At 39.7% G+C, this 16,085-nt stretch overlaps 3 protein-coding genes across 7 annotated transcripts in view; 2 read left to right on the top strand and 1 right to left on the bottom strand.

Annotated features, from left to right (window-relative positions):
* The window catches only part of SLC16A12 (solute carrier family 16 member 12), a 65,700-nt gene extending 55,606 nt beyond the window's left edge, over positions 1–10,094 (top strand). For all 5 annotated transcript variants that reach the window (XM_042457362.1, XM_042457360.1, XM_042457361.1 and 2 more), the window contains 2 exons: positions 2,423–2,682; positions 8,047–10,094. In XM_042457362.1, coding sequence (XP_042313296.1) covers positions 2,423–2,682; positions 8,047–8,309 — 523 coding nt within the window. In that variant the 3' untranslated portion in view covers positions 8,310–10,094. The remainder of the gene's footprint in view (positions 1–2,422; positions 2,683–8,046) is intronic.
* LOC121925331 (putative lysosomal acid lipase/cholesteryl ester hydrolase) overlaps positions 1–16,085 on the top strand; it is a 216,444-nt gene that overhangs the window by 58,755 nt on the left and 141,604 nt on the right. The window lies entirely within an intron of this gene.
* ASAH2 (N-acylsphingosine amidohydrolase 2) overlaps positions 12,853–16,085 on the bottom strand; it is a 55,959-nt gene continuing 52,726 nt past the window's right edge. The window contains exons 20-21 of the mRNA XM_042457368.1: positions 15,976–16,064; positions 12,853–14,563 (exon numbers count right to left, since the gene is read on the bottom strand). Of these exons, the coding sequence (XP_042313302.1) occupies positions 14,389–14,563; positions 15,976–16,064 (264 nt within the window). The 3' untranslated portion in view covers positions 12,853–14,388. The remainder of the gene's footprint in view (positions 14,564–15,975; positions 16,065–16,085) is intronic.

Below are 16,085 nucleotides of genomic sequence, written 5' to 3'. Positions count from 1 at the left end.
TGGATGCCGGCCATGAAAGCCTTCGACTTCACACTTTTCTAGTCATTTGTAGGGTCCTCCAGTACAATTCTCTGGACAGCATCTAGCAGATGTTGTCCTTCCAGTCATACTGGAAGTCCTAGAGATTCATAGAGAGGTGTTCTCTCAGGTTATTTGAGTTTTTTCTAGTTACACTAGGATCCTGTGCAGTTTTTCCTCTTGCACTAGGACCCCAACAAATGTGGAGGGCTCAGTGTATAACTTGATTATACCTTGTTGCATTTGCATAACACTTATACAAATTTGTATAACTGGTATATTGGTATGATTTGTATAAAAAGTTACTTTTTACTTTTAAAGCTATTTTTTAGAGTCATTTTGAGAGTTTTCTCCCATTCCTCTTATTAAAGTTAATTCCCCCCCTAAAAAAAATCCAGACAAAAAGTCAAAGAAAAGTAATAAGAAGTGTGACAATTTATCACAGTGAGTTATTTTTGAAAAATTATAACAAGTAGAAGCTGTTAATTAATCTTATGTGCTATAACAGGGATAAATTATTTTTAAAAACTATCTTTCCTTGTAGACCTTTAGGAAAACATTTCCCCCCATTTTTCAAGTAGGATTTTTTTTCCAGTTTTATTTTTATTTTTTATTTGCTCATTTCACATCTTAGTCTTCTTTACATTTGTAAAGGTATATCACTGGGCCTATTGACAGTACACAAAAATAGCACCATATTCCACTTTAACTGTCATGGCAACATCTTATGGAATCATGAAGTTTGTAGTCTGGTGAGGCACTAGAGCTCTCTTGCTGTCAGTTCTAAATTTGTTGTTGATGTTGTGTGCCTTCAAGTCATTTCTGTCATGGCAACCCTAAGGCGTTTTCTTGGCAAGATTTGTTCAGAGGAGGGTTGCCTTTGTCTTTTCCTGATGCTAAGAAGATGTGACTGTCCAAGGTCACCCAGTGGGTCTCGTGACTGACTTGGATATACCTGGTCTTCAGAGTTTAGTCCAAGGTCCTTATCACATGAGCAAAATTTGAAGTTATCCCAGGGTCAATGTGAAAGCAATGTGAAGGCAATGGAGGGACAATCACGGAGTTTCAAGTTTGTTTATCACATGACGCCAAACACAATCAGGAGCCATCTTAAACACAATCAGGGGTCATTCCAGGGTCACTCCAGGGTTACGTAAAGTTTGAAGTTTGTTTATCACACAACGCCAAACACAACCAGGAGCTATCCTAAACACAATTGGGGGTCATTCCAGGGTTAGGTAAATTCGGGGGGGGGGGGGGATTTACCTGACCCTGGAATGACCCTCCGATTGTGTTTAAGATGGTTCTTGATTGAAACCCCCTGATTGGCCCTGTATTGCCTTCACATTGACCCTGGGATAACTTCAAATTTTGCTCGTGTGATAACGGCCCAACACTCAAACTACTATATCCTCCCTAAACTGCTAATTCCAGGATGCCATAGGATGTTGCCAAGTCTGTTAAAGTGAAATATAGCACTCTAATTGTGTAGTGTGGCCCATTGTTACTTCTTTTTTATTGTTATTGTTGTTAATTAGGTGTAAGATTTACATCTTATCGTATCGTTCAGGTAAATGATTCTGAGTCAGCTTAAAAGTAACAGATGATAAATATGAAATCTTCAGAAATCAAACATATATACACAACCCATCAGTTTCCCCTTGAGTAGCAAAGCAGATAAGACAAAGAGAGAATCCACCAGGGAATCCTACCTGGAACCCCTACATCTATTGCCCCTCTAGAGATAGATGGTAGAGCTGATATTTTATTTTTAATGATGACGGCATTGCAGGTTGCATTTGGCCCTCAGTAAGCCACATTCAGCACATCTTTTCCACGTATTTCCCCACTCATGTTTTAACCAAATAAAACAATAAAAGAAAAGTAAATACAACCTTGTGGAAGCCAATAATGAAAGTGTGCACGTGCAGACATTTGAGCAGTACTGCCACCACTGTTTTTGTACTGCCACTACCTTTAAAGTTTTAAAAGTTTATTAAACAATTTTGGATCAGCTACTTAGAAGATTGAGGAGGAAACTGGATGACTCCTTAATTTCTGAAAAGAGCAATTGGTTTTCAGGTCTATATGGGAATCCTCTTGTGGTACTTTTGTCAGTCCTGCTTTTTCAATCTGACAGTGTAATGGGGAGGCTATGGCTTCTTAAATGGAAAGGAAATATCCTCTTTGGGAGGCGGATACAAAACAAGGGTGCTCAGAGGTGCTTTTCTGTTCCACATCTTTTTAAAAGGGGTGGGAACCACCCTAAAAAGGAAGTTAAGGAAGCAAGGGTAGCTACCAGGTCAGCACTACCTGCAGGATGCTGATAACAAATGAAGAAGAATGAAGAGGAATCTATCATGACTCATTTTCTTTGTTTCCTATCTCCCTTAATGCCTTGCAGGTGTTTGAAAAAGTACCGTTACTTTTGCTACCTCTTTGCAGTGGGAATGGATGGCCTCTGCTGTCTTTTCCTTCCAGTTCTCCAAAACTTTCCACTCCTTGTGCCTTTTTCATTCACCTTTGGGTATTTTGATGGAGCCTATGTCACCTTAATCCCAGTGGTGACAGCGGATGTGGTGGGCACCTCTTCCTTATCATCAGCTCTTGGAATGGTGTACTTCCTCCATGCAATACCATACCTAATCAGCCCTCCTGTTGCAGGTCAGTTTTTGTATGAATCAATGTAATACACAAGCATGTTGACACAGAAATCTAATTTATGGCTTTTCCTGTTTCTTTCAAGTCTTTGTCAGTGTATGCTTATTTTTGTTGCTGTGTCCATTTGAATAATTTCTAACTTATGGTGACCCTAAGACAAACCTATCATGGAGTTAGCTTGGCATGATTTGTTTGGGGGGGAGGGTTGAACGAATGCTGATACAGAGGGTGAATAAATATAAGTAATTTAATTTTCTTTTTCTGTAAAAAATCTATTGGTTTTTATTTAAATTGGAATTTAAAAAATTAAATCAGATTAAAAGAAATTGTAAATACCGTATTTTCCTTTCTCTCGGTTAATACTAAGTAATATTAATCTGCTTGGTTGATATTAAGTAGTCCGAATATAACCTTGTTACCCACCTCCCCCCAGTTAACTTTTCAGTAAAATCAATGATTTCTAGCAGAGACATTCATTTCAAGGAGACTTTTTATTGTAAAAAGAAAAACTGATGTGATCATTTCTCATGCCTGGGCTGGAATTCTGTATCTAAGCAGCTGATATTAATTATCGTGGGTGCTTGGTATCCACTGGGGTTGGGCTCTAGGACCCCCCCCCCCCCCGCCAAACTTGCTATGCCCCAAGTTTTAATAAAAGGAAATAGAAAATTGGTGCCCCTTGCATTAAACAGAAAAATCAAGGTTTGCTGTTTGGAATTTATATATTTTTGGAATATTTTAAGCCGTGGATAGATGTACACATGGATAAAGAATCCTTGGATATGGAAGGCCGACTCTATACTTTCTCCAGTACAGTATTTGGTTATTTTAGCTAGGGCGCATTCCGGACAGGCCCTATTGGGTGCCATTGTTACGCCCGAGGGGTGCGCTTCTTGACGCGCCTTCCCCCTCGCATGTAACGAGGGTGTCAAAATGGTGGCACCCTATACAGATGGGCGCCGCCATTTTGACATGACAGACGCCTAGCGTCTGCACGTCTCGGCGCCCTTGTGTGCCTTGCAAGGGCGCTATTGGTGCCTTGCGATGTCACAACAGCTTTTTGCGGGTTCTTCTTGCTGCGCTGGGGAACCGCGTGGTTTGTCCGCTGCGATTCCCTCGCGCAGCAAACACGAGTGCCAGCAGACCGCCCTTTTGGGTGGTTTGTAAAGCGCCATGGGCTGCTAACAATTGCAGTTTAACAGTAGCTGGAGGGGTGCACAATTCCCATCCCACTTAGAAGAAGAAGGAGAAGAGGGAAAATTAACAGGAGGCTCCTGCCAGCAGTTGTATATTAAGGTATGTCATTATTTGTCCATGATGAAAGGCTCAGTGTCAGCATTCATACTTTTAAAATTGATGGTCCCAGTATCCACAGATAAATGCCTTGAGAGTCACTGCCAATCATTGGTTTACGGTTATATAAGAATATGAGCAAAGTCCTACTAGGATCAAACTAAAAGCTTGTCTAGTTCTTCATGGTATTTCTCATAGGAGGCAATGGAGAATCTGTTCTCAGTACATTCTGATACAGAATGATGTACTGGGTTTGAGTATTGGGCTATGACTCATTTTTACACAAAATTGTAGGCCATATTACATTTGAGGTGTCACAATGCGTTTTAAGCTATATATTTAAATACTGTAAAATTTAAAATGTATTTATTTATTAAATGAACACATTTTAAATTAAAGTTTTTGTAGTATAACAATCATGGGTTTATGCAATGAGAGGATGCGACACATTTATGAATGACTGCAAAATTGACAGGCCAGAAATTGACTCATTCATCCATCTCAGCTTGAGTGGAATGAATGAAAAGCTTCCTTTTCTTTACACCAAACACAAGGGGGCAGCATATCCTTTATAATTGGTACTGAAAACCAGGAGACTGTAGAAAGAGGAACTAGGAGAGAGCCAATGAAATAGAAAGGTATTTGAAGTGTCTGAAAGAATCCATAGCCCTTATCTTTGCCTTCTTGTTACTGCCAAAGAATGCCTCTTGCGTTTTGTCGTTACTATAAAATCCTTAATGAGCCCCCATCATCCAAACTCACACAATGGACTGAATCCTGTTGGGGATTAATGTATATAAATATCCTAAAGCCACCAGATCCTGTCTGATCTTAGAAGCTAATCTGGGTCAGCCAAGGTTAGTAATTGGATGGGAGACCACCAAGAAATACTGCGTGCAGGAGGCTATATTTCAGAGGAAGAGGCAGGCCTTTCCTGAATAGACACCCGGCCACCAAAAGAAGACCCAGCTAATTGACCTCTGATTGGCTACAGTTACTGTCCATCTGTTATTATTGCTACTGTTTTTAAGTATGTTTTAATTGTTATTGGTTTTATTTATTTTAAGGGGTCGGTGGATTTGGAGGGTTATGTTATGGAATGTATATTGCTGTAAGCCACCCCAGTTGCATTGCACAGAGGGGTGGGATAAAAATAAATTTTATTCATTTATTTATTATTAAGGCATATGCACACAGGTACTATGCAGTGAATCCCTTTCTGATCCTACCAAACTTCACATCACCCCTATGATGGAGTTCACTCAGAAAGCAACTGGCTGTCATTTCGGCCCCCTCCTGTGAGCTGTCTCAGACCCTGTCACAATTCCTCCTCATGCCAGAGCTATCAGTCATCTCCTTCCCAATTGACAAGGGAACAGACTCATTGGTTACAGCAACTGCTTCTCAGTAAGTGGAGACTTGGGAACTTTCACAGTACCTATGTGGCCCATAAACTAGGGGTACCTAGGGATTGTGAATATGAAACAGCGACAAGTGTGTAAATCTAGATTATACATTTGTAGTTGGATTCCAACAGGATTCCAGCTAAAGTTTTCTGTGCCATAATGTCTAGACTTGCTGTGTACAATTGGCTCTCTGTATCCACAGATTCTATATCCATGGATTCAACTATCCATGGCTTGAATTTGTGTGTGTATCCTAAATGCAAATCTTGATTTTGCTGTTTTATGTAAGGGACACCATTTTACTATTCCACTGTATATTATGAGACTTGAGCATCCACAGATTTTGGTATCCACTGGGAGATCCTGGAATCAAACCCCAGCAGATAGCAAGGGCCCATTATATTATACTCGTGTGATGATTTAAAAATAGGGCAACAGCAGCAATCCCTGCCAACCCTCTTTATTGGGGAAACCCAAAATCTGTGCCAAGAAAGTCGGAATTATTTGACTTGTGTAATTTCATGGAAATTAAACAGATTAGCATAGTTTTATTTTATTTTGCTTATTTTGTACGCAAGTATACTCAAGTGTAATTCAGCCTTCGTGGCCTCTAGGTTTAAAGTCTTGGTATTGAAATCTCAGGACCCAGGACAGTCTGGCCTGACAACCCTAACTTGATCAGATGTACAGACTGATAGCCAGACTTTTAGATATTCATACAGTACATACAGTATGGGATTAAAGACAGAGATACAGTTTAAATATAAACAGTGACAATTACATTATTAATACAGGCCTCTGTCATTTAGTAGAATGTTCCTGATAATAACACAAACATCCTGTCACTTACTAAGGGAATTAACATGTACAATGTGATAAGATTCATATCTCTGGTAATAGACTTGAACTTCCTAATTAAGTGCATTTCACCTATCTCTTCCTCTAATTGTCTGACATTCCATTGGCCCACAATGAACATTTATAAAATTAATATCCTGGTACATTGAAGGATTTTTTTTTTGGCATATTGTCATTTCTATCTAATAGTGTATTAGATTTATATCCTTTTTTCCTTTCATGTAGAGACTGGGCTATTGGCTCTGTGTAGAATGCAGAAGGTCATTGCTGATGTATGATGGTCCCATCCTGGGAGAGAGGGAGGGTATAAATTTAATAAATGAATCTGGAAAATGTGCCCCTAATTTGTGGTTGACACTATTGGATCCTATAATATTTCCATAGTAGATGTGGGTACAGAATTGGCATCCTGCATTTGTTGCAAGATATGGTTTCCCAACTTTGTGTAACTGTATATTTCTACCTGAAATTTTGGACAAATTCTGCATCTGATGAAGTGGACTAAAGTGCAGAAAACTCATGGTATTATGAATGTGTTAGACTTTAAGATATGCAGGACACTGTGCTGTTTATATTGCAATGTATTGTAATGCAGTGGATTGACTAACTTGGCTATCCCCTTAGAAAGCATCACAGGTTTATAAGGCTCCTCTGAGAGAATATGTTAGACATCATGTCCAGAATCATAGATGAATACAGCTGCCTCTTGAGAATTTTTGGCTCAAATACAATGCACAGTGTGCTAGCAGACTTTTCTTAGATTTTCTAGTTAGATGAGCAATTTTGCACGCATGCACCTGTTAACAAGACTGTACTACTCAACAAGATAGTGCACATCAGTGTAATTCTAGGTTATGTATTTGTAACTGCCATAGAGAATTCTGACCATCATTTCCAAGATGTGGTTTTGCACGAATGGGATTATGCTGTTCAATACTGTTCTTTGGGATACTAGTACAGTAGTTGAATGATATCTGAGTATTCAAGAACTCAGATTTCTGAGTGCTATGAAACAAGAAGACAGGAAATGTCATCCTTATACAATTTGCAGTGAGTTGTCTGTCAGTTAAATAGTACGCAAAGGGATCTTGCACCGCCTTTGATACTAATGAAAAGGTAGAAGTTGGTAGCATGAGCTTTCATAGACTTGAGCTTACTTCCTCAAATGCATTTGGTGCAATGGAAAGCTCAGGGACAAATCTATATAGGGCTTTCCACTCCACCATATGCATCTGAGAAAGTAGGCTCAAGTCTATGAAAGCTCATGCTACTAACTTTGGCCTGGTACATACTTTGTGCTGGCCTGAGGCCGAAATTAGAGTTAGGTAGGGCTGGGTGTCCACATGCACCCAGCCTTACTATCAGCATGTGGATGCCATCTTGCCATGCCCCCATCCACACGGGGCGCATGGCAATGATGTCCACATGGTGCATTGCTCAAACAGCACCACGTCATGTGGACATCATGATCGCACATTAGCGCGCCATTGGCACCCCATGCGTGCTATAAAAACAACCCGCCTGGAGCGGGTTCTTTCTAGGCCTCCTGGAGGCCTCACTGTTTGTCTGCTATGGCCTCCATCCAGGGCAGAAAGGAGCGGTGTCTCGACGCCCCTTTCTGCCAATCTGTACCTCCCTTAGTCTCAAAGGTGTTGCAAGATCCCTTTGCATACTGATTTTCCAGAGGAACACAGCTACGTCTTTGAATCTGTAAAATAGCTTACCAGTGAGGGCGTGGGAGAATAAGTCCAGAGTAAGGCTGAGTGAAAAATCACATAGTATCTTAACAGAGACGTATGCTTTTCTTCAGGTTGGCTTGTGGATACAACGGGTAACTACACTGCATCATTTCTGCTCTGTGGATTTTCCATGATGTTTAGCTCAACGTTACTCTGCTGTGCAAGGCTAGCAAAGAAAGTCAAACGGACTCCCTGGAGGTCTCCTGGCAGAGATACTGATACCCAACAACCAAGATGGACAAACGGAGCAATACTTTATTCTGTGACTGGAGAATTAGATCACAAAGATGTGGAACATCTGGGTAGTGTGGCAAACAGCAATAGCAAGAGATGACACCATACCAAGAATTCATCCACTTTAAACTTTTCCCAAGATAGATTTTGCTACATACATTATGCTATTAAAGATTCCTGCCCTAGTAGAAGAAATTATGGAAGTCTCCTGCCTTCAACCAAGCCATTTCAACAAACTGCTATCCTTGAAACAGGCTAGAAAAACTAATAAGGATAGAAGAGAAGAAAAAGGAGGAAGTTCCTTTTTTAAAAATAAAAAAATATGTAATTAAGGTAACTTTCAGAACAGTTCTAGGAATCTGAACATGGATATACTCATAATCAAAAATAAGCTGTTTTCATGAAGAAGGAAAGCTGGATATTCATATAGACAATGAAACAGTTTTTAATATAATGTCAGTAGTCCAGTAAGTCTTTTAATGTTGCACTTCACTTCTCTTGCCTGTTTATCCCAACAGTGGGTAAACATGTATATTTTATATGATCTTGGTTAACTCAAAAAAGTGTCTTCATCATTTGCAAAGAGACTCTGTTGAAGATCTGTTTTGTACTGTTGCTGATTTTATCTTAAATATCACAGAATCAGCTTTAATGATATGATGTACCTAGATTTGATAAACAACTAAGATATAACTTTGGAAGAATTTTGTTGTCAACTGCTCTTGAGTCAATTTTGACTCACGGCAACCAAATGGATGAAACATCTCCAGCAAAAGAATACTGACTCCCAGATAATGTCCTCCTCAAAAGCATCTAAAACAATTCATAGTATAAGAGCAATACAAAAGCTGTTCTCAGCTGAAAAATTTTAGAAATGAGATTTCTGTTTGAAATGCCAGTGTGTTTCAACAATGTTGAAGTAAGGATTTATGTGGCACAAAGGAAGTATAATGACAGTTTTCCCTAAACATGGAATAATCATAAACTTCTGCTACTTTATTTCAGTTGTAATTTGGTCTCGTACATCAAAGCTAGTAGTGGATGAATATTCTGAGTCATTCATGGGAGATTGTGTAATTCATAGAAGCATCCATCCAGTGGATGCATTCTTGTTGAGTGACCTCATGGGCATTTTATGGCAAGCTTCACATTCTTGCTTGGGAAATCTGGAACAGTAGGCATTTTTAAAGAGATCATCAGTAAATTTAATTGGCTAGTATACCCTGTCCACTTTTCTGAAAAGCTTACCAAACATTAACTGTTTCCAGTCATATTCCTCAGAAGTCAGTTTTTAGTGCAGATGTTTTTTCATGTTTAATTCTGTTTGGTACATTTTCATTAATATTCAGTCTATTTATATACCTCCCCCTCTCAAGCAGAAAAAGTCTAATCCAACAATGACTTTGGAAATAAAACACTGGTCTTGTATACTATTTACACTACCAGCCTGGAAGGGAGTAAACTGCCTATCACTTGGTACCTGCAGACTTATCAACTTCTGAAGTTACTACAGAAGGAATTTACCTTTGTTTGAGAAAGCAGATATTGTAAATGCATCCTAGTGAACTGTAGGCAATTTGCTAATCTTCTGCATTTGTTGGAAATGTGAAGCAGAAATAATGATGTTTCAATCTGATGCTGGATTTAAGAGAAGCTGTCTGGACCCCTGTATTCTAATTATAAATGTATAATCTGGAGTTATGGACTCATGACAATATGTAGTCATAGTTCATACATTGTCCCTAGTTTAGGGGCTACATGGGAACCATTAATGGCCACCAATCTCCACTTACCAGGCAGCAGCTGCTGTGATTGATGTTGCTTGGGAAGCAGTTGGCTGTTGTTCTAACTCCTCTGTCCCATGCAAACAATCTCCAGCACAAGAGGTAATCTTACTTAAATGGTCAGTCAGTTGAGGAAGTAAATAGACAATTTTATTCAGCCTCATTTCTTGCTGAGTATCTCCAGGCATGCAAAGGCCACTAGGATTCAGTCCACACATGTGCCTATCCAGGTAAGTGCTTGCTTGTGATGTAGGTGCAGCTGCCTAGCATGACCTCTCCATGCAGGTATGGTAACTACAGACTTCTTTTAAGGGATGTAAATCCTTGACTCTTTCATTTTTGCATGTGAGGACAAATAATGATAATAGTTTCCTATCTGTGATGGGAGAAAACCTTCACAGTATTTTCCCCATATTTGAATATCCTGAAGTGTTGTGGAGGAGTTATTCTGTGCAGAAAAATGGGCAGAATTTCTGTGCAAAACACCCACTTTTTGTGCAGAAAAAAATGGTTTTCCTGTGCAGGAAACAGGGCTTTCTACTGAGAAAACTGAGTTTTTGTGCAAACATACATTTTTTTTTATGAAGAATTATTTTTGTGCATACTTTGGCATGTTTGACTAGTGAGTGAAAATTGTGAAAATTCTCATTCGTGTTATTTTTCCTGACAGGGTTTTCTAATTATTAGGAAATCCATTTGTTCAACCTGGGAAAAAACAATAATGAAAATTCTTCCCGTTCCTATATCCCTCTTACCAATATGCCTTCCATGTGACAGGATTCAAACCAGAGCTTGGAAGTCGTGAGTAATGTAGCTACCAATAGTATTTTTTTTTGTAACATGGAAAGTGTAATTTCAAAAGGGAAAGAAGTGGGAAAGAAGTTACCTTTATGTTGCAATGAGCAATGTTTCTAGTTACTTTAAAAATAATTTAAGAGGTGTTGAAACAGATTTTTCTGAAATTTCATGCATTCCCGTATCAATCCTAAATACTATTTTAAAATAATAAATAACAAAGTGATGAGTAATGCGACAGATTTTGAATGTTGTCTGGAATAATCACAATGAAATACCCTTTAAAAATACAGTGGACCCTTCCCATCCACAGGAGGTAAGTTCCACTGCACCCACAGATAAGAAAAAATGCAAATAGCTGTGCACCTATTATTTAATGTTGAAACTCCACAAGGCACCGAGAGCAGTCTTTATGGTACCCATTGCCCTTAGGTGTCAATTTTTAAAAACTTTTGTTTTTGTTCTCAAATGCCCTTTAGAGGGTGTGGGGACATTTTTGCCACGTCTCTCCCCCCCCCCCCTATTTTAGGCCTGGAAGAGGCCTTTAAAAAAAAGAGAGAGAAAGTAAATAGGAAATGTTCCTAGACTTAGTATGATCCATGGGGGGCTAAAACTATGGCAAAAATGCCCCCACACTCCTTAGAAGAGTTTTGAGGCATTTGAAAAATGGATTTCTGCTGGTGGGTAGGTGGCCAAAATACCCTAAAGCCAACAGATCTCATCTTATTTTGGAAGCTAAGCAGAGTCAGCTGTGGTTAGTATTTAGATAAGAGACTTCTAAACAATATCAGGTGCTGTGGGCTATATTTCAGATAAAGGAACTGGCAAATCCACCTCTGGGGATTCTTTGCCTGCTTGGGGTTGCCATAAGACAACAGGAAACTTGAAGGCACATACATACACAGTGCAGGAGATGTGACCCTCCACACTTTCCTGGAGGGCTAATATGGCCCCCTAGCCTCTCACAGTTGCCCACTCCTGGACTAAGCCTATGTGAAATTGAGTGTGAATGGTGCTATCACCTAATTTGAGGGACAAAACCCTTGTTTTTGTTTTGTTTTTTAAAATGCCAAACACTGATATTTCACATGTTCTTTGGACCTGTTACCATTTACCATTCCAGCACATTATTTAGCAGTCTCATCCTCCATAAACTTAAGAAGATCATTAGTCATTAGGATAGACTTCAGTGGTAATTTAATTGCAGAGTTAAAATTCTTTCATCAGCTTTAACACAAGCAAAGCCAAACTACCAATGATTTGACAGATGCAGTTTTCCATACGTATCTTGTTTTATTCATTTTTCTATTACATTGAATTACTGAGTAGCAATTAAGTGGGGTTATTTCCTGCAAGTCTTGGACAACAAAGAGATTCTTTCCTAGTTAGAGAGAAAGTTCCTTCTTCATAGTTTCCCAGACCTCACAACATAAGCCTGTGGTTTCTGGGACTGGATAATGAAATCCTAATGCTGATTCAAGGATATAGTTTGTTGTTTTTCCCCACAGTATATTTCTCCAGCATGTTTCACAGTATGTTCCTCCAGAAGCTTGCTAAATCTTAATGGGGTTGGGATGAAATCTGGGACAGCTAGAATGATCCAAGGTGCATGTAGTTGTTGTTAACTGCCAGTCAAGCCGACTTGGATTTATGGCGATTCCATGAAGATGAGACCTCTTTCACCCTATTATCAACAGCCCTGCTCAGGTCTCAAACTCAGAGCTATGGCTTCCTTGATTGAGTCTATCCATTTGTAATGTAGTCTTCCTCTTTTCCTACTGCCTTCTACTTTGCAAAACATTATTGTCTTTTCTAGTTAGTCATGTATTCCTAGGATATGTCCAAAGTACGACAGTTTCAGTTTAGTCATCTTGACTTCTAAGGAGAGTTCAGGCTTGATTTACTCTAGGACCCATTTAGTTATCTTTTTAGCAGACCACTGTATCCACAGAACTCCTCTCCAGCATCACATTTCAAATTAGTTGATCCCCCCCCCCCCCCATCTTCACTTTTCAGGTCTCACAACCATACATAGAAATGGGAAATATGATGGGTTGAACAATCCTAACTTTGGTATTTAATGATAATATCGTTACCCTTCAGGATCTTGTCTAGTTCCTTCATAGCTGCCCTACCAAGTCCTAGACTTTCCAGGGCACATGGTATTATTGTAAATGTATACTTCATTTTTGAGACAATGGGGTGAAGCAGACGGATGGCTTGGAGTGGTCTCTGGCCACTCCAGCCCCAATTGGCCCTGATCATCCTGGGACTATAGAGAACAGACTGCCCACTTTGAAAGCCAGCTGTTGCTGCAGTCCCAAACGAGCAGCCATCTAGGAGCAGTTTTTCAACACTCCTTTTGCTGGTGGCTTCAGGCCACCTTAGGTGTTCTCAGAGCAACTTCCATCTGCATCATATGCATGCCACACCCCCATAGTGGCCGGAAGCCACTCCTTTTGGCCTGTCTGTTTTGGGCTTGGCACCATCTGATTTGACAACATTTTGCAAGTTTCAAAGATTGGTTTAGCTTTAGCAGTACAGATCTTTGTTTACCTACAGCTGCCATTCTTCATAAACCTGCTACCTTGTCTGCCTAACTAAACAAAATATCCTGGCTTGATCCCACCTCTAACCAACTTAAGACCCTGCTACTAGATTGGGTGAACATGGAAGTCTGTACAGCTTCTGATTTTCTACCCACCTTTACCAGTGAGCAAGGATGGAACAAGAACTTGGAACAGGCATCCTTTTTCCCTCATTGTCACAGGTTTGCTCACTGGTGGGAGTGGGGTAGAAACACTGTCTTTCTTGTACCCATCAGAAGCTAAACAGATCTCCTTAGCCCAATCTGGCAACTGGCTTCTAAGGTGGACTTGGATGACATAGGTTTTCAGTAAGACTTCACAGCCTTATTGAATACAGACCAATTACAAATCTGTACGTCTAGATTACAAATCCATTAACTGAAATACTGAATACCAGTCCAATCTGTAAGCAGTACTAACATCAATGACTCTCACCACATCACCAAAATACACTAACAATCTACTGTGGCAAATAGTTCCGCGAACAGAAACTGTAGACCTGCATGGGGTGAAATGCTAAACAAAATTAGTAGGGAGTAATCTCCACTGGACACACTGAGACTTACTTCTGAATAGATACGCATAGGTTGTCTACTAGACATGGATAGATATGCACTGTTAAAGCCTGTTAAGAGTCACCCTTTGGAGTGGGAGAGCAGAGTCTTTAAAAACCCAAAGGCATGCACTTTTGCAGAGATGGAAGTCAGTTGTCCTTTAAATGTACCTCAGTGGGCAAGCAGCCAATGGGATGTACACTGCACTTGGCATCTGGCTCATGTCTACTGCACACTGGTGGGCCGGGTAGAAAAATGTGAGAACTGAAAGTACTATCACAGTAGTAGGCAGAGAGAATGATTTCTACTGGATCTCTCTTTGGCAGCATTTTTTAAGTTGAAGTGAAACATGCCACTGATTGGTGCCAAGGCAGATGTGCTACATAATTATCTCCCATTCATTCAAAATTAAAAAAATTAAAAATTGAACAAAACCACAAATGCTACAATTTCACATTTCAGTCTGAAACTTCGAATTGTGAAGAAGAGCCACTGAATGCATGAACTGAGCCCAGTAATTCTTTGTTGTGGCCAAAATATTGTATTCTGTAGGTTCCTGATTCAGTGTTGTTTGGGATGTTCCATTCAACTATAGCTGTGCTGCGGCCCAAGTTGCCCTTTTGCCAGATAAACCTTGAGGGAGAAACAAATAACATGGATTAAACCAGTGAATCAGTAGTATGGAGAGTAAGCCAGCGAACTAATATGAGAGGAATCAGTGCTCTGACTCAGTTTGACATGGATACATGTAGATGTTAAAATACGAAAGATGATAGAATAGTGATTTTTAAAAACTGGAAAATATATTAGGTGAAATCCCGAGAAGATCAAGAGCAAATGTGAGATTTATCACTTTCTTTCCAAAGTCCTAGCTCCAGGTCTGTGTGTAAACATATTAAATGAGGATGAGAAAATTCATAATTTCTTGAAGCCAATTTTTCTCTCCTCCAAGGACCTACCACAGACTGTACTCCACCACCAATATTTAGCAGAAAAATGGGAACATCCCACTATAAACCATTTAGAATAAGTGAAAGATTTACAAGTAAAATGGGTTTTTCCAGTTTGCCACCAGAATTTGGCTGTAAACTGCTTACAAGCCATGGAAAGTAAAGAAAATGCTAGCCTTAGATGTGTTCCTGTTTTGCTGTTGAAATTTGGTGGCTTTTTGTAAACATTTTCCTCCTTCCCATGGTCAGAAAGTGATTTTGAAATGGGATTCCACCATATTGTAAAGAATAGGAAAAGGGATTCCCACTTAAAGACTGTGGCCAGAATTCTGTAACAGCTACCTAATGAATCATCAAATGGTGTTCTGATTGCCAGCGGATGCTTAGAAAAGTAGGTTGTGTGTGGGAGTTACGATAATGGCAACAGAGTCACCATCGTGAATAAGTGACAACCATGAATACGAAACAATTATCTAGATTTACTCACCCATAATTCTTTTGTATTCATGATTGTGACTTAGTCACAACTGTGACACTATTGTCATGATTGTAACCGCCCCCTCCCAACCTATTTTACTGGGCATCAGCTATATAGGAAGAAGGACATCCATTCTCCTGACAATCAGAGCATCAGTGACGTATGCTTCCACCAGGTTTGGAGGAGTCAGGCTAGGAGAGGTTACTTAGTTAATTATACTGAATTAGTTTATTTAACCACATAGGTGATAACAGAATTCTGAGCCACAAATCCTAGTACAGTGGTGCCTCGGGTTACGAAAATAATTCGTTCCGCGGCCGCTTTCGTAACCCGAAAAGCCTTCGTAAGCCGAAAACCCATAGGCGCTAATGGGGAAAAAAGCCGCGGCTCTGCCGCGGCTCCATTTAAAATAGCGCCTGAGTTTTTTCGTAACCCGAAAAAACTTTCGTAACCCGAAACAATAAATCCCTATGGGATTTTTTCGTATCCTGAAAAATTCGTAACCTGGGTATTTCGTATCCCGAGGTACCACTGTAAATCTTCTGGATAGTTCTGAAGAGAGGGTCATCGTTTTTGTTTTCTTAACAAACATCTGAAATATTGGTAGAATTGCTCACCTAGTGTCCCATGAGGCATCATCATACAGCACTTTCCAACTTTCAGAAGTATTGTCATATTTTTCTACTGTAAGGAAAGTGAAGGTAGTCTAGAAGGAAGTGTTCAAATA

Source organism: Sceloporus undulatus, chromosome 3 (assembly GCF_019175285.1).
Source record: "Sceloporus undulatus isolate JIND9_A2432 ecotype Alabama chromosome 3, SceUnd_v1.1, whole genome shotgun sequence".
In the NCBI taxonomy this organism is placed as follows: Eukaryota; Metazoa; Chordata; class Lepidosauria; order Squamata; family Phrynosomatidae; genus Sceloporus; species Sceloporus undulatus.
Note: the sequence above shows the minus strand (reverse complement) of the source record. Positions and strands in the feature narration are given on the sequence as shown.